At 47.5% G+C, this 13679-nt stretch overlaps 4 protein-coding genes across 4 annotated transcripts; 1 reads left to right on the top strand and 3 right to left on the bottom strand.

The window, feature by feature from the left end:
* Positions 1-989: 989 nt before the first annotated feature.
* Positions 990-3387, bottom strand: EDB93DRAFT_1240432 (uncharacterized protein; the record flags this gene model as incomplete). Its single annotated transcript, XM_041451754.1, has 9 exons — positions 990-1057; positions 1545-2027; positions 2049-2063; positions 2118-2294; positions 2371-2572; positions 2624-2800; positions 2855-2951; positions 3000-3136; positions 3190-3387. The coding sequence occupies 9 exons, from the start codon at positions 3385-3387 to the stop codon at positions 990-992; spliced, it is 1554 nt and encodes a 517-aa protein (XP_041308191.1).
* A 2101-nt stretch (positions 3388-5488) lies between these two features.
* EDB93DRAFT_1103678 (uncharacterized protein) lies at positions 5489-7202 on the bottom strand (the record flags this gene model as incomplete). Its single annotated transcript, XM_041447327.1, has 11 exons — positions 5489-5538; positions 5580-5775; positions 5831-5888; positions 5945-6176; positions 6233-6367; positions 6426-6485; positions 6665-6696; positions 6822-6850; positions 6998-7012; positions 7065-7084; positions 7136-7202. The coding sequence occupies 11 exons, from the start codon at positions 7200-7202 to the stop codon at positions 5489-5491; spliced, it is 894 nt and encodes a 297-aa protein (XP_041308190.1).
* Positions 7203-9366: 2164 nt separating this feature from the next.
* On the bottom strand, positions 9367-9782 carry EDB93DRAFT_1250046 (uncharacterized protein; the record flags this gene model as incomplete). The annotated part of the gene is made up of 2 exons (XM_041452940.1): positions 9367-9507; positions 9627-9782. 2 exons carry the CDS (start codon positions 9780-9782, stop codon positions 9367-9369), a joined length of 297 nt encoding a protein of 98 aa, XP_041308189.1.
* A 309-nt stretch (positions 9783-10091) lies between these two features.
* On the top strand, positions 10092-13558 carry EDB93DRAFT_1225957 (uncharacterized protein). The gene is made up of 3 exons (XM_041451214.1): positions 10092-10516; positions 10579-11548; positions 11599-13558. The coding sequence occupies exons 1-3, from the start codon at positions 10353-10355 to the stop codon at positions 13405-13407; spliced, it is 2943 nt and encodes a 980-aa protein (XP_041308188.1). The 5' UTR covers positions 10092-10352; the 3' UTR covers positions 13408-13558.
* The last annotated feature ends 121 nt before the right edge of the window (positions 13559-13679 follow it).

Here is a 13679-nt window from a genome sequence, read left to right as displayed (position 1 = left end):
CGTCAGTGTTCGAGTAGTCATCGGGGTAATCGTCGTGCTCTTGGTATGAGAGACATAGAACCAAAAAGTAAATTACTAAGTCGATATGGTCGACAAGTTCATGTCAATAATATTAGATCTTGATACGTGTGAGTACAAGAAGATAATCTAGCACACCTCGTTTCATCTGACTCTCCTTCGATATGTCGTACATTGTTGATACTCGCCTCTTCAAAACACGATCCTTGGCTATGTCGCCGAATGCCTTTGATTCACTGGCTGCCTGATCTCCATTCATGATTTCCAGTATCAATTTGAACTCTCTCCCTGGGCTTGCGGTGCATTGTTGATGACGTAGTAGATATGGCAGTCTTGATCGAGGTGTTGAGACACCTGTTCTTGTAATATTCATATATTACATAGTACTGTAGCACAACAAAAAGTCTCATACATGAAACATTGTCATGACAAGGCCTTCTGCCCCCTAGTAGTGCTTCGAGTCATACATCAGTACTTTAAGTCATACATTACTAAGACCTTGTGCCCCCTAGTGCTTCGAGTCATACATCAGTACTTTAAGTCATACATTACTAAGACCTTGTACCTCCTAGTGCTTCGAGTCATACATCAGTACTTTGAGTCATACATTAAGACCTTGTGCCCCCTAGTGCTTCGAGTCATACATCAGTACTTTGAGTCATACATCAAGACCTCATGCCCCATCAGTAAAATACCACGTTTCTTAAATTAACTTAATTCGAACTTATTTGACTTGGTTTGGCGCCCAAGTGCGTCAAGATGTTCAAGGCTTCGATTTGACTTGGATGGCAACTTGAGTGTCTTACCATCAAGCCGACAAAGACACTCAGACAATTAAAGTATTTTTAAGACAAATTTTGAACTTAAGCATTGCAAGAAAAATGAGTATATTAAGATGCCAGCGCGAAAGCATGGTGATCAATGAACCGATTTACGTAGAATCCTCGATATACATCCAGAGAATTGTAGAATCAAAGGCCGTGTGGTACGAGCTGAGTACCGAATATTGGGAGTAAGTGAGCGCCGCTGTCACGAGTACCTTTAACAAACCATTATTCTTTCTTAAATCTTCCTAAGCGTCAATACACAGCGCCTAAACCAAACCCTAACCCTACACTGAAAGCGTCTATCATTCCCGAAATACCTTTAGCACCTACAACACGTGTCTTCGATGTGACAGATGAAGAAGACGAGTTCTTTGATTGTGAATAGATAAGATTAGATACGATAAGATAAGATATGGTCACGTGATGCTTCTTTAATATTCTACGATGTTCTATGGTACGATTCCCTTTCTCTTTTTATGATTGGCTAGTAGTTATAACTCAGTTTCAATCTCCGTTTCAATAGTTGTATATAGGTAGCATGTCTTGGTCGATAGTTCCTTAGTTCAAACCTCTTGTATCTACATTGTAGCAATCCAAGACGTACTTGCTCATTATCCTCTTGTCCGATAACCTTCGTTTGAGTCCTAGTCTCTGCCCAGCGTTAATTCGTTATTGGGTTGTGACAGCCGCGAATGATACTGTCGATATGGATGATGGACAAATCGCGCAAGCCATCTTCATTGAAAGACGGTGCCACCATCCACATTCCTGTGAGGTCGTCTCGTTCCTCGGCGATGCGATGGAACCATTGAACGAGGGCACATGGGTATGTGTGACTGTTAGTGAAAGTAAAAGAAAAAAAACAGAATATTCGAATGATGTCCATGCTCAACATTCCATCATGCCTATTGTCCGTGTTGACGAAGGCGCAGTCAAAGCGAGCTGGTCCCTTGCGCCACGAAGGCACAACACGAATGTGCTCACAGCGCATACCAGTGATTCCACTCGGATCACTGGGTGCGATAAATGTTGCAGCAGCTGAATGAAATATCTTGATTGGTCCCGTGTAGGATGGACAGTCGCGAAGTGGGACGTCGGCAGAGGAATGGTGGTTGTCCACGTGTATTTGGTCGTACAGGAAGAGGCGAATGAGGGTCGGGAACGATGGGATGTCGAGTTCGTCTGCAAGATCAGCAACAGTACGGGCGCGTTTTCGTTCTGAATGGTGTGTTACGAACAAAGGTCACAGTGAGTAGAGGGTTGGATACGCACGAAAAGTCCGTGCTAATTGCACATCAGCAATGACATCCACGTCATCTACAACACCCTGATCCTCGACATCGTCAAAGTCGTCACTCTCGATAGCAAAGGGATTGCTTCCTGCATGCGCTGGGTTCTGTTGGACCTCTGGGTCTCCATCGTCGTTGTCGATATATGAGGGATTCTCAACTAGAAATTCAGTGAGTAAAATGCAATTAAAATAAAACAGACCACGTACCAGATGAATTGTAGTAGCTGAAGGCACAAGACCCTTTGAGCATGCCGCGCGTTGTGAAATCAACTCTTGCTGCGGCGACTTTGTCCAGGCGCTGATTGGTAAGGAGCATCTGGCTGAGCACGTTGTACTTGCTTGAACGTCGCCATGGTTGCTTTACCGCCTTGATATGTTTGGATTCCATGATTGAGGAGCAGAGGCCGTTCGGAGCACCGAACATTCGGATGAAAAGCTCGTAGTGGATGAGAGAGTGTTGTCAGGGTAGGGAAATGTCGAAGCGGACACCAGTAGTCTGGAAAATAGTCCGGTAAGTATGAAAATGCCCAAGGGCATCTTTCAGCGCTGCGAGAGTGTTGTCTGTCACTACGTTCGCGCGCATGATGTAGCAGAACTCTAGCAAGGCTCGAAATGCCCGAACCATATCATCTGGTACGTGGCCCTCGATTGCTGGTAGATAGACCTAGATAACAGCTGTGTAAATGTGATAAACGCGAGATAGTGAATAAAAATGTACCTTCATCAAAGCTTTGGAGTCGTCACCTGTCCATTGCGAGAATCCACGGCCTTGTGGAAAGCGTCGTAGGCCAGGGAAGGGTGGCGCGGGAGCAATTCTAGTGTATTGTCAGTAATCACAACAGGCAGCGGCAGATTGAAAATACCTTCGGTCAATATCATCTAAAATTGCCTTAGCGCGTGTTTTGCCGTGCGTGAGTTCGAGGTATTGACCCACCCATTCAACAAGGTGGTCCTTGAAGGTTCCTTTGATGAGCTGGTGCAGTATGTCGGGGGCAAGGAGCTCGTGAATGTCGGCACGAGGAAAGTCGTTGGTGAAGGGCTATGGAGTGCAACTGTTAGTTCAACAATGCACAAATGATATGGGGGGAAACATACCACTAACTCGCCAATGATACCATACTCATCCCAAAGTATACCAAAATCAACAGAATCCACAAGCGCATCAGTATGTTCGCGTGACCGAGAAACACCTCCTTCATCAAGATTTGAGGGAAATGCAAGGCATCTGCGAATATAAATGAGACTTTGCATAAAATCAGAGAGAACTAGGGAGGGGGGGGCATACACGGCAGAAACTTCAACAACACTGCGCGCGAAACTTCGACAACACCGCGCGCACAAACAGGCGGTGTCACAATGATCCCTACTGCCCCTTGAGGGTCATCCACGCGTGAAACTTCGATAACACCGCGCGTGAAACTTCGATAACACCGCGCGTGAAACTTCGATAACACCGCGCGTGAAACTTCGACAACACTGCGCGCGCAAACAGGCGGTGTCCCAATGATCCCTACTGCCCCTTGAGGGTCATGAAGGCGGACACAAACAGGCGGTGTCCCGAGGATCTCTGGATAGGCGAAATCAGAGAGAACTAGGGAGGGGGGGGGTCATATACGGCAGAAACTTCGACAACACCGCGCGCGAAACTTCGACAACACCGTGCGCAGGGCTTCACCGAGACCTCCGAGCTTGCCCTGGACGCGATCGGCGTTTTCAGAAAGATGTGCTCATTAGAAACTTTGACATCCTTGTGACGAGTCTGACTTCGATGCAAATCGAAGAATCAGTGGTTTTTGCGGCTTTCCATCGCCGATGGTAACTTTGGTGGATGTTGGAATAGGACAGTTTCTTCATTCAGAATTGTTGCACAAACACCAACTTCCTTTCCCGCACGTGGCTCACACACACTTTCCCCTCAGCTCACCGGCCGCTGAGTGGTCTTACTGTGACCCTCTGCAGGACCTTGTGGACATAGTCTCCTTTCCTGAATTTGTCTTTGCAACCGATGTCGAATTGATGGATTTTCGGTCGATTTCATTCCAATGTCCCCATCTGGTCTCTTTCCGAGTCTGTGCTTCCTTAGAGTGCAAACATATCTATGATGCACCTGACGATTATTTTGTTCCTGTCGTGTGGGACAGCCCGAAATCTATGTCGACTTCTGCTGCATAAACAAAACGGGCGACATCGCCCACCAGATAAGTGGTTAATTAGAGGATGGGACACGCGAAGAGTGTAAGTCCCTCTATTTCAAGAACTCTGCTGCTTAGCATACGACTAGATTCTTTTACTAGATAGTCAAGATGGTCGTGTGCAGCAATTCCACGCAGTTGACCAATGAACAATTGTTGCGATCGGCAGCCTTATAACCGTGTACGCATTGCAAGAACTTGATGGCTCGCCAAATCACGTATTTTTGTCCGAAGCTCCGCTGTTCATTAAGATTACCGTCGTACATGTCAATCCATCGTTCTGAGGCACAGCGGCCAGTATAGACCTCATCGTGGCATCTTTGGAATCACAAATCATGGTATTGGACGTTCTCTCCAGCGTATTTTCTGTTATTCTAGTCATCGACATGGACACCTTCTCTCAAAGGGCCCTGCAGTCAAAAACACGTATCAAGGCTCCCTGATCGGAACGGCGTCCCGACATGCGTGCCGCTTTCCGCATCGCCTGGGCCACCGAATTAATGCGTCTATGCTCTTTCTCGATATCGTACTCCTGAACATGGGCAAAGACTGGAAGAACTTCCCATTTTACTGTCGGTCGTGCACCTTTTTCCACGCATGGCTTAGAGAGCTGGTGGACCTGACAGACCAGCAAACATTTTGGCGCTCCAGGTTAGGTGGTTGTGATGAACACGGCTCTAGAATTTCTTGCAGGCAAATTATACCCCAGGCCACCAACACAAATCTGCAAATTTATCACGAATGCCGACACTAGTGCGAGTACTTCATACGTGACTCGATCCAGTACAGTGTATCATATCCTACCAATTATGAGAATTTCTCGATATCGTTGTCTTGCATGCTTGATATCAATAGCCCATAGCTGGATGATCAGTGGTGGAAATGTATATGACCTTCACCCCCTCAGGCTGCTAAGTAGCATTGTTGGAATACATCAGCCTGTGGCTTCGTGCATGTCTTCAATATTTAAATTTCATTTATTGGTATAAGTGTGCTGGAGCCGGCTTATTTAATAAATGACTAGGACTTCTCATGCGAATCACGTTTTCAAAGACTAAAATGATTCGAATAAATACTACGATGAAAACATTGCCTAGATCCACTACACATGTCTCATCGAAATCTACACCAAATACTTTAACCATGATACATAAATACTCTTACGAGGCTTGGAATGGAGAGAAAGCCGTGACACAAATTTCCCTGCTTCCTACAGAGCAGACGACTATTGACCTCCCGTGTGTCACACACTACTGTTAGTCGACACATGCACGCGCTCCTGGAAAGCGATAGAAGTCATAGGAGATGCTGCGTCGGAGTTGGCCACGAGCTTAGCGTGGTATTCTCGAACGCCGAGGATCAGGCGTGGTCCCAGCACAAACATCTGCACGACTGTCGAAATCTGAATCAAGCCACTAAGGGTCTGAGCTTTTAGGAGATTTTGGCCCTACAGAAATGATGAATGATGGTCGCATGCTGAGGTAAGGGAAAGATTGACATACCGCCAAGATTGTTGGAGATAATTGAAAAATGAGCTGGAAGCAAGAAACAGCAACAAAGCTACCACGTCCGATCATTCAGCGAAAAAGGGAACCACGATCACAATATGAGCATACCTCGCAAAGTATGCCATGTGAGTTTTGATCAACACCGAGAAACAGTTTCCGATAATCCCTCCTGCCGAATAACGTCGCAGCTCACGGAAGTGTTTTACAGCAATCCAGACTGCGAGACATAGTGCGAGGACCTCCCACACAGTTGCGAGTATCCAAGTAATGGAACCCAGAAGTAAGACATATTCCGGATAGTTCCACTGGCACATATAAGTGCCGGAGAGAATATATTCCTCTGGTGTTCATCAATGAGCCCCATGCATGTTTGTTTTCATCCACAATCAAGCGTACCCCCTGAAGTATGCATCGTTATTATTATGGCGACCACTCCGTCAAAAACGTTGACAGCCAGGAAGGTGGCAATGAGAAATATCAGGATCTTTCTGGATCCTTGATACATGGCATGCAACCGAGTGATGATGATGACTTGCAGCATGTTTCAGTCAAGTCAGTATCAATGAGGTCTCGCAAATGCCGAGCTCACCCCACAGCATCGCAAATACCAAAACACCTATCCAATTCCATATGAAGTATATAATCCGACCTGATGAATGCAGTCAATGACCAGCCTCGGGTAGCACACACTCCAAACAGACTCACATCTATGCCAGTATTGCGTGGCGGTCATTAGTGAACCAGCAAGTTAGTAAACAAATACACCCACTGCTATAGGGCACCGCGATTAATCGGAGGAGAATAGCAGCATGTGTACAGAAGACTCACTGTATCTGTCAGCAAGATGGTCGGAAGACTGGCTGTATGTTGTTGGTCAGAAGAAGAAAGGACAGTGAATAACGAGAAGACATACAAAACATGCTCAGGCTGAATATGAGAGATAGACGATCAGCACGACATCGACTGTTTAGCCTTCCGAACATACGCAGCAAATAAGATTCCAAGGTAGCGCACCTAGGATACGTTCAAGTCAGTACAGCATGACAAACACGACAAATAAGATACATACACAGAAATACAGAAATGTCATTAGGGACCAACGTTTCCTCTGTAATCGAGTGTATTTTTATGTGTGTTCCCTTGACATGAAACTCTACTCACCCAGACCAATTCAACCTATAAGACCATTGTTAGCGAGATGGCCGCTTCAGTCATAGCATTGACATACCTCTTGTCCAAAAGTAAGTGCTAGAAAATACTTGTAGAATATCAGCGGTCCCTTAATATTATCATGCTCACCCCAGTCATACGTCACTCCAACAAAGGCGGCAACTGCGAAAACGCAGCCAAGTTTCGATTGTGTCATTTTTAATATTTGACTGCTCTCCACGAACCCATAAAATAGCTAAAAAAACGATATGCATGAATGACCGGCCACCAAGAGGGATCATGGTCATATTGGAAGAGAATGTGTGTGAGTGAGAGGCAAAATTGGTTGACGTTACAATGGCATTCGTGCTAGTTATACCACCACCCAGGGCTTAGATCACTAACACAATACCGAGGGATGATAGCCGTTCTTGTTTTAATTGACCGAAGTAGATATCCTAGCATGAAAACAAGGTGAATCAATCCAGTGGCTCGTAGTAGATGTCGTTATACATTTGCACGAAAGAAACACCGGTCTTGTCACCTAATTTCCAATGTCGTTATCGAGATGTTGTTTTCGCTACACGCGCATCAGTCGATCAATGCAACCAAGGACTACTTCATCAGTTTGACGCATACCGATCATCGTGGGACTATCGAAAAGACTGTCATCTCCACTCTCTTCGGCTCGCCAGCACAGGCCCGGGGAGCAGATGATCATGATGATAGTTCTCATGGACATTGCATTAGCAACCCTGGACCAGACAAGTCAGTAGGGAGATCTACACGAAGCATCACATCCTACCCTGTGGCTACTGACACCTACCTGTGAGCACATATTTCGATGTCTCGTCTCATCCTTAGGCCATCCATCGCTTCCTGGACACCCTCCCAGCTTTGCTTCGGAAATCTGGCTATCGACTAACGTATCATCAGGATGGTAGGGTGAGCGAACTTCGAAGCAGATTTGATTTTTATCGTGGAGTTGGTGTCATGATGAAAGGCATCAGGTTTCACGAGAGACGTCCTGGTTGAGGTTCTGTGATTGGTGTATGTAATTTGTATGATGAAAATACAACATCAACCCTAAATCAAGAGAGCGCTGAGAGAGAACATGAGAGAAAATAATCATATTGGGTGCATAATGGCTGAAGGCGGCAACATTCTGTTGGCACATAAAGTTTGAACTTCGAAGGAGTCGAGAGAATAACTCACTGTGTCATACAACTACTGATGCACACTGTCGGCGGCGACTCGGCGCCACTGTGCGGTTGATGTCAATATAATTTCCATTGACTCTTGAAAACACTTTTCGTGTGATGGCACGGGACTTGCCATATTGCCACCGTGAATAGCGTGCCCACTACACTAGACACTCGACTACCACAAGCTATGGCAGGCTACAGTAAACATGATCCCAACCTCCCTACAATAGCCTCTCCATAGTATGTCATTTTCAAGATAACAACAACAACCAGGGCTCTGTCCACTGTCACCTACTCCGAATCAACCTGAATGTCACTTCGTCAGATTCATTCTTCGACGCGTTCAATCCAAGCTTGCCAGTATCATCACGCCGATGGCCAACCACCCTCAAACGCGTCCAATTTGCCTAGCGCACAATTACACTGCACGGTTTTCTAGGTGCTATTGAACTGCAATGTCTCACTTCTGGAGCCTTGGACCCGTTGGAAATTGTAAGTCACTCAAACTTCGTAATCTGAGCCTACTCTGAACTGATTACGATTGCCGTCATGTAGACCTTGGATATAAAATTTAAGACCCAATCCAGTGGGCGCATTGAGCCAAGTGCGCGCAGTGCACAGCACATTATCTACAACCACCGTGTTTCCAAGTCAAGATGATTTCGAGCCAGAGTCTGAGCCTGATGTTGCCAAGACGCAGAATTTCGCTGGAGTGCCCGAGTCTCCTGTACTGCAACAACGAGGAAATGAACTATCAACGCGGCACACTACAACTTGTTTGCAGCCCCATAGTGTTTCGCGTACAACAAGAGGCAAGCCGCGAGTTGTCTCCAGGGGTGAGAAGTAAGAGCCAATTGGAACTGGAACGTGCGCCCTAGCGTTCCGGCAGCATCGCCTATGAGCATCTCTCACTCTCGACCTCGTTCAGTACACTCCTAGTACAGTAAGGTTGTCCAGGATGCTGGTTGATACACTGTCCATGTCAGCACCTATAGCACATTACTAGTGAATGAATACTACGACAAAAATATTGCCCAGGCCCACTAGTGTCTCATCGAAATCTTCGTATGAAACCAAATAATTATCATAGGTAATGTAACGACGGTTGGAATGGAGACAAAACACGAATTTTACTGCTTCCTGCAGAGCACCAGACAACTATTGACCTCCCGTGTGTCACACACTACTGCTAGTCGATACATGCACGCGCTCCTGGAAAGCGATCGAGGTCATAGCAGATACTGCGTCGGAGTTGGCCACGAGCTTAGCGTGGTATTCTCGAACGCCAAGGATCAGGCGTGGTCCCAGCGCATATGCCTGCACGAGAGCCCATTCAGTGAATTAACCCGTCTCAGATGGGCAGCCAAGTGTGACAATGTACCACTAGGGACGGGCCATCCCATGTGGGCCCATGGCAATAAGTATGTTGTACTTACTAACGAGTTCCAATGGTCTCGCAAAAACGGTACCGCCCATGTCACGGTGGAGGGCAAGTAGTACGCTTTGTCGCCGGGGCGGATAGCATTGACCTGTTGTCTACGTCGTGGTGCTTTGAGAACGTGGTAATGATTAGCTTTCTTTGCTGTAAACATGTGAGATGAATGTTCGCTAGCCGCAAAGCAAAAAAGGCTGTTTGAGCGTGTGCGACTCGCTTTGACCATCACAAGGATCACCTCTCGGTTAGGATATACCTGGCTGAAAGTCAAACAACGAGTCTTATGGTAACGGATTCGGGTGGTCTCATCGGCCAGCAACGGTTGTCGTATGCTTTTGCCATTGTGAATACGACCAGATTTCGAGCTTTTGTCCACGTCGCGACGCCTTGCCAGTGGAACAAGTCATTGTATTATGGTTTCCTTTCGTGGATTCTGTACAAAGAATAGTAAACACGTGTGATTTGACGAGAAACGCTTTGGTCGCATTTTATGTTTAATGCTGCCACGAAACGCTCTTGAAGCAACATTTTCCTCATCCTCGTTTTTAACGTGCTAACTGATAACTGACAAAAGTTGCAGACTATTACCTGCATTATTTTGATTACTGGGTTGGCGCTATCACAACACGCCGACCGAGTTACGCATAACTGCACCGTAAAAACGTGTTTGGAGCGTGCTCTTAATCAAGGTTAACACGCCTCGAAGCAGCCTTGCACGGGCTTACATATGTCATTCGCGGGCACACCTCTCGGTCAAGGCAGACGTCTAGATCATCACACATTCCTCAACAAGACACATCTTGCTAAAGTTCACAATAATCCAACTGCTAGAACCGTCAATCCTCCTGCAAGTCCACCACGTTCCACAACAACAACCTCTTACGCGTACGGGTGAGTACTGTCATATCACATCTTACAACAGTACCCTCATCATATATTCACATTCCCCTCAGAGCCCCAACAGCAGGCTCCAAATCACCGACTAAACCCACATCATCTGCATCCACGGTCGACATAGCAGACGACGAGACAGCTCTCGTCCGCTACGCCCGCCTAAAGCGCGAGCGGTCACTCCAGCAGTCTCAAGCAACGCTCGCTCCTGAGACGTGGAGCGTAAAGGACACTTCTGTTAATATTGCAAGCGCATTCAACCAAGCCGCATCTACGTTACACGAGATGCATTCCAGTAATCCCAATAACGCATGGGCCTCTGGATCCCAAACAAACCTCAACGTACCTCGAAGCACATCTGTCGACTATGAGAAAGAGACCCACTCCACTAGCAGTCGCCGACTAGCACCACCTCCAAATCGTCTTTCACAGCGCAATACGCGTAGGACTCTCTCGAAGCAGGACTCCAACATGACACACGTGTCCGACTCCGAAGGCGAAGACAATCAGGAATCCCAAGAACGTGACCATAGTGCTCGCGGGAAGAGCCCCTTTGAGCAGGTCGTCGACGTTTCCAAGCGCGCCCTGACGTCCGCAACCTCCTTTTACATGCGTCCCCGCTCAACTGAGCCAGCGGATATCTCAACTGCCAACACAACCACAAATGGCAGAGACTCAAGTTATGACTACGCATCAGAGGAGCAAGAATATCAAGAGACAATGCGGCAAAACCTAGCTCGTGAGCAACAAGAGCAGTCTGCTTCCAAGAGGCCTGCACCCAGCCACAAACGGAACCGGATGTCCACTGATAACAAGGCGTATCAGCCCTCACAATCTGACATGGAAGGGGACTCCGACGATGTTTCTGACGATGGGCGGAAAAGAAGAAGAAAAATTAAGAAAAGAGATTTAGGTGGAGGTCCTCTTACGACGCTGCCAGTGGCAGGCTACGATAAGCGACGGAAGAAGAAGAGGGGCAGCAAGACTAATATTGATGGTGAAGAAGACGACAGTAGCAGCGAAAGTGAGCAGGTATGGATGAAGATTCTGATTTTAGCTTTTTCGCTCATTATCTTTCATAGCGCTCTTCAGCTCAGCGTGCGTCAGTCACCCGCTCTGTACCCCCGCCTTCAAGGTCCTCAATACCTCGCGGCTCTGTCCCTCCCCATTCCGATGATCCAACTGACCTCGAAGTGGGGCTTGATTCCATTCCTGAGATGGATGAACCTCCAGCTGTGGATGGTTTCTCCAACACATCTGACATGCCATCACGGTCATTCTCGGTCGGGGGTCTCCTAGGCCTCGCTGTTAACCGTATTCTACGGTTCCTTCTGGGTATCTTTGCGTGGGGCATACGCATTATAGCCCTCCTGTCCCTCATTCTTGGCCGTATATTTGGGTCGATATTCGACATCATCTTCATGCGTCCAGCCTCCTTTTTCTCGCGCATCAAGGCAGGACCATTCGTCACTCTTGCCAGATACCTTTTCGTCGCTGCTTCTCTCTATGCTCTTTGGTATCAGTTCTACGACCCCATCCTCCAAGTGTTACCCATTCGCTCACCGCAACGCCAATATTATGCACCCGATACGCCGATCACGAACCTTGATGAACTTAGTGCTAGGCTTCAAAATATCGAAGCCGCTCTGTCGGGTCTTTCCCTTGACCAACAACGTGCTCGTGCCCAGCAAGATCTCGAGGCTCGTGCACATGGAGATGTTGTCAGCCGAATTTTTGCTCTCGAAGCGCGCATTCGTGACGAGGCCAAGCGTATTTCTGACACCGAAACTCATCTCAAATCATCTTCGAGTCAAGGTCTCGTCGACCTTAGACGGGAGATTGAGGTCTTGCATTCTCAGCTAAGTGCTGTGGAGCGTCTCCCCAGGGAGACTGTGATTTCACCGCCATCACCTGCTAACGACGAAGAGGCACGGGCTAAGTTGAAAATTCTGGAGGAGCGGCTTGGAAGCATCGAGGATGGTGTAAAGGACACCCTGGAGCAAACCAAAAATGCTGCACGTGCTCCAGTTAACGTGCCTGCTGGCCCAGCTTGGTGGTCCAAGTTGGCATCCACTGTCGGCACCGGTGCTGGTCTGACCATCAAATCTACGGATGGTTCTGATGTCACTTCGCTCATCTCTCAGCTCGTCGACAGCGCCATTGCACGATATGGGACTCAGGATATTATTTCTCGTCCTGATTTCGCGCTTCATTCCGGTGGTGCACGTCCAATACCTCATCTTACGAGTGGTACGCTTGAGTTGCGGCCAAGCACATTGCGAGGGCAGATCCTGGGTCTTATCACTGGCCATGGGTATGAAGTTGGCCGATCACCAATAACCGCTTTGCATCAAGATTTGCACAGCGGGAACTGCTGGCCCTTGGCCGGGCCTCACGGTCAATTGGGCGTGATGCTCGCCTTCCCTGCTATCATCTCTGATATCACCATTGACCACGTTGCCAAGGAAGTCGCGTTCGATCTCAGCACCGCTCCCAAAGACATGGAGGTTTGGGGCCAAGTAGAGGGCAAGGACAATTTGGCAAAAGTTGCAGCATGGCGCGCAGAACAAGCTGCGCGACGAGAGGCTGCAAATGAAGCTGGAGAGGCTGTTTCTGAAGCGGATCTTGAGGACGACTATCCGGCTACGCTTCCCCACGACGTATCGTTTATCCGCCTTGCATCGTTCACATATGATATTCACGCGCCTTCAAACATCCAAACCTTCCCTGTGCGCCAGGAAGTCCGCGATCTCTCTTTGGATTTCGGTATCGTGGCGCTTGTAATCAAGAATAACTGGGGCAAAGACGGGTATACGTGTTTGTACCGTTTCCGCGTACACGGTGAACGCCCTGGAGGTGGCTCATTACCTTTCCCTACTGAAAACTCATGACTGTGATGACTTGGAAGTGAACGATTGTGCTGTACATATGATTTAATCGTTCTTTTATTTTTTTTTGGAGTCGTTCCTTGTGCTATGGTTACTATTTTATCTCTTATATTTGTCGTATGGGTTACGTTGAAATCAAAGCATTCTTCGAGTATGTGTTCTTGGTGATTCGTGCTAGCTTCCATAAATCATCTCTGTTACTTTTGGAGCACGTGACCTCGACGCGTCAAGTTTATGCTTCTCCCGATTCAGACATTTACATCTGAAGCCGGCTC

Source organism: Suillus bovinus (assembly GCF_016758785.1).
Source record: "Suillus bovinus strain UH-Sbo-P2 chromosome Unknown EDB93scaffold_24, whole genome shotgun sequence".
NCBI lineage: Eukaryota > Fungi > Basidiomycota > Agaricomycetes > Boletales > Suillaceae > Suillus > Suillus bovinus.
This window is presented reverse-complemented; position numbering and strand designations above follow the sequence as displayed.

Bases quoted from the DNA above. Each gene is read 5' to 3' on its own strand.
- EDB93DRAFT_1225957 (XM_041451214.1), top strand. From the start codon at position 10,353: ATGTCATTCGCGGGCACACCTCTCGGTCAAGGCAGACGTCTAGATCAT. The intron at 10,517-10,578 runs GTGAGTACTGTC...CATTCCCCTCAG, and splicing joins ACAACCTCTTACGCGTACGG to AGCCCCAACAGCAGGCTCCA. The intron at 11,549-11,598 runs GTATGGATGAAG...TATCTTTCATAG, and splicing joins GTAGCAGCGAAAGTGAGCAG to CGCTCTTCAGCTCAGCGTGC.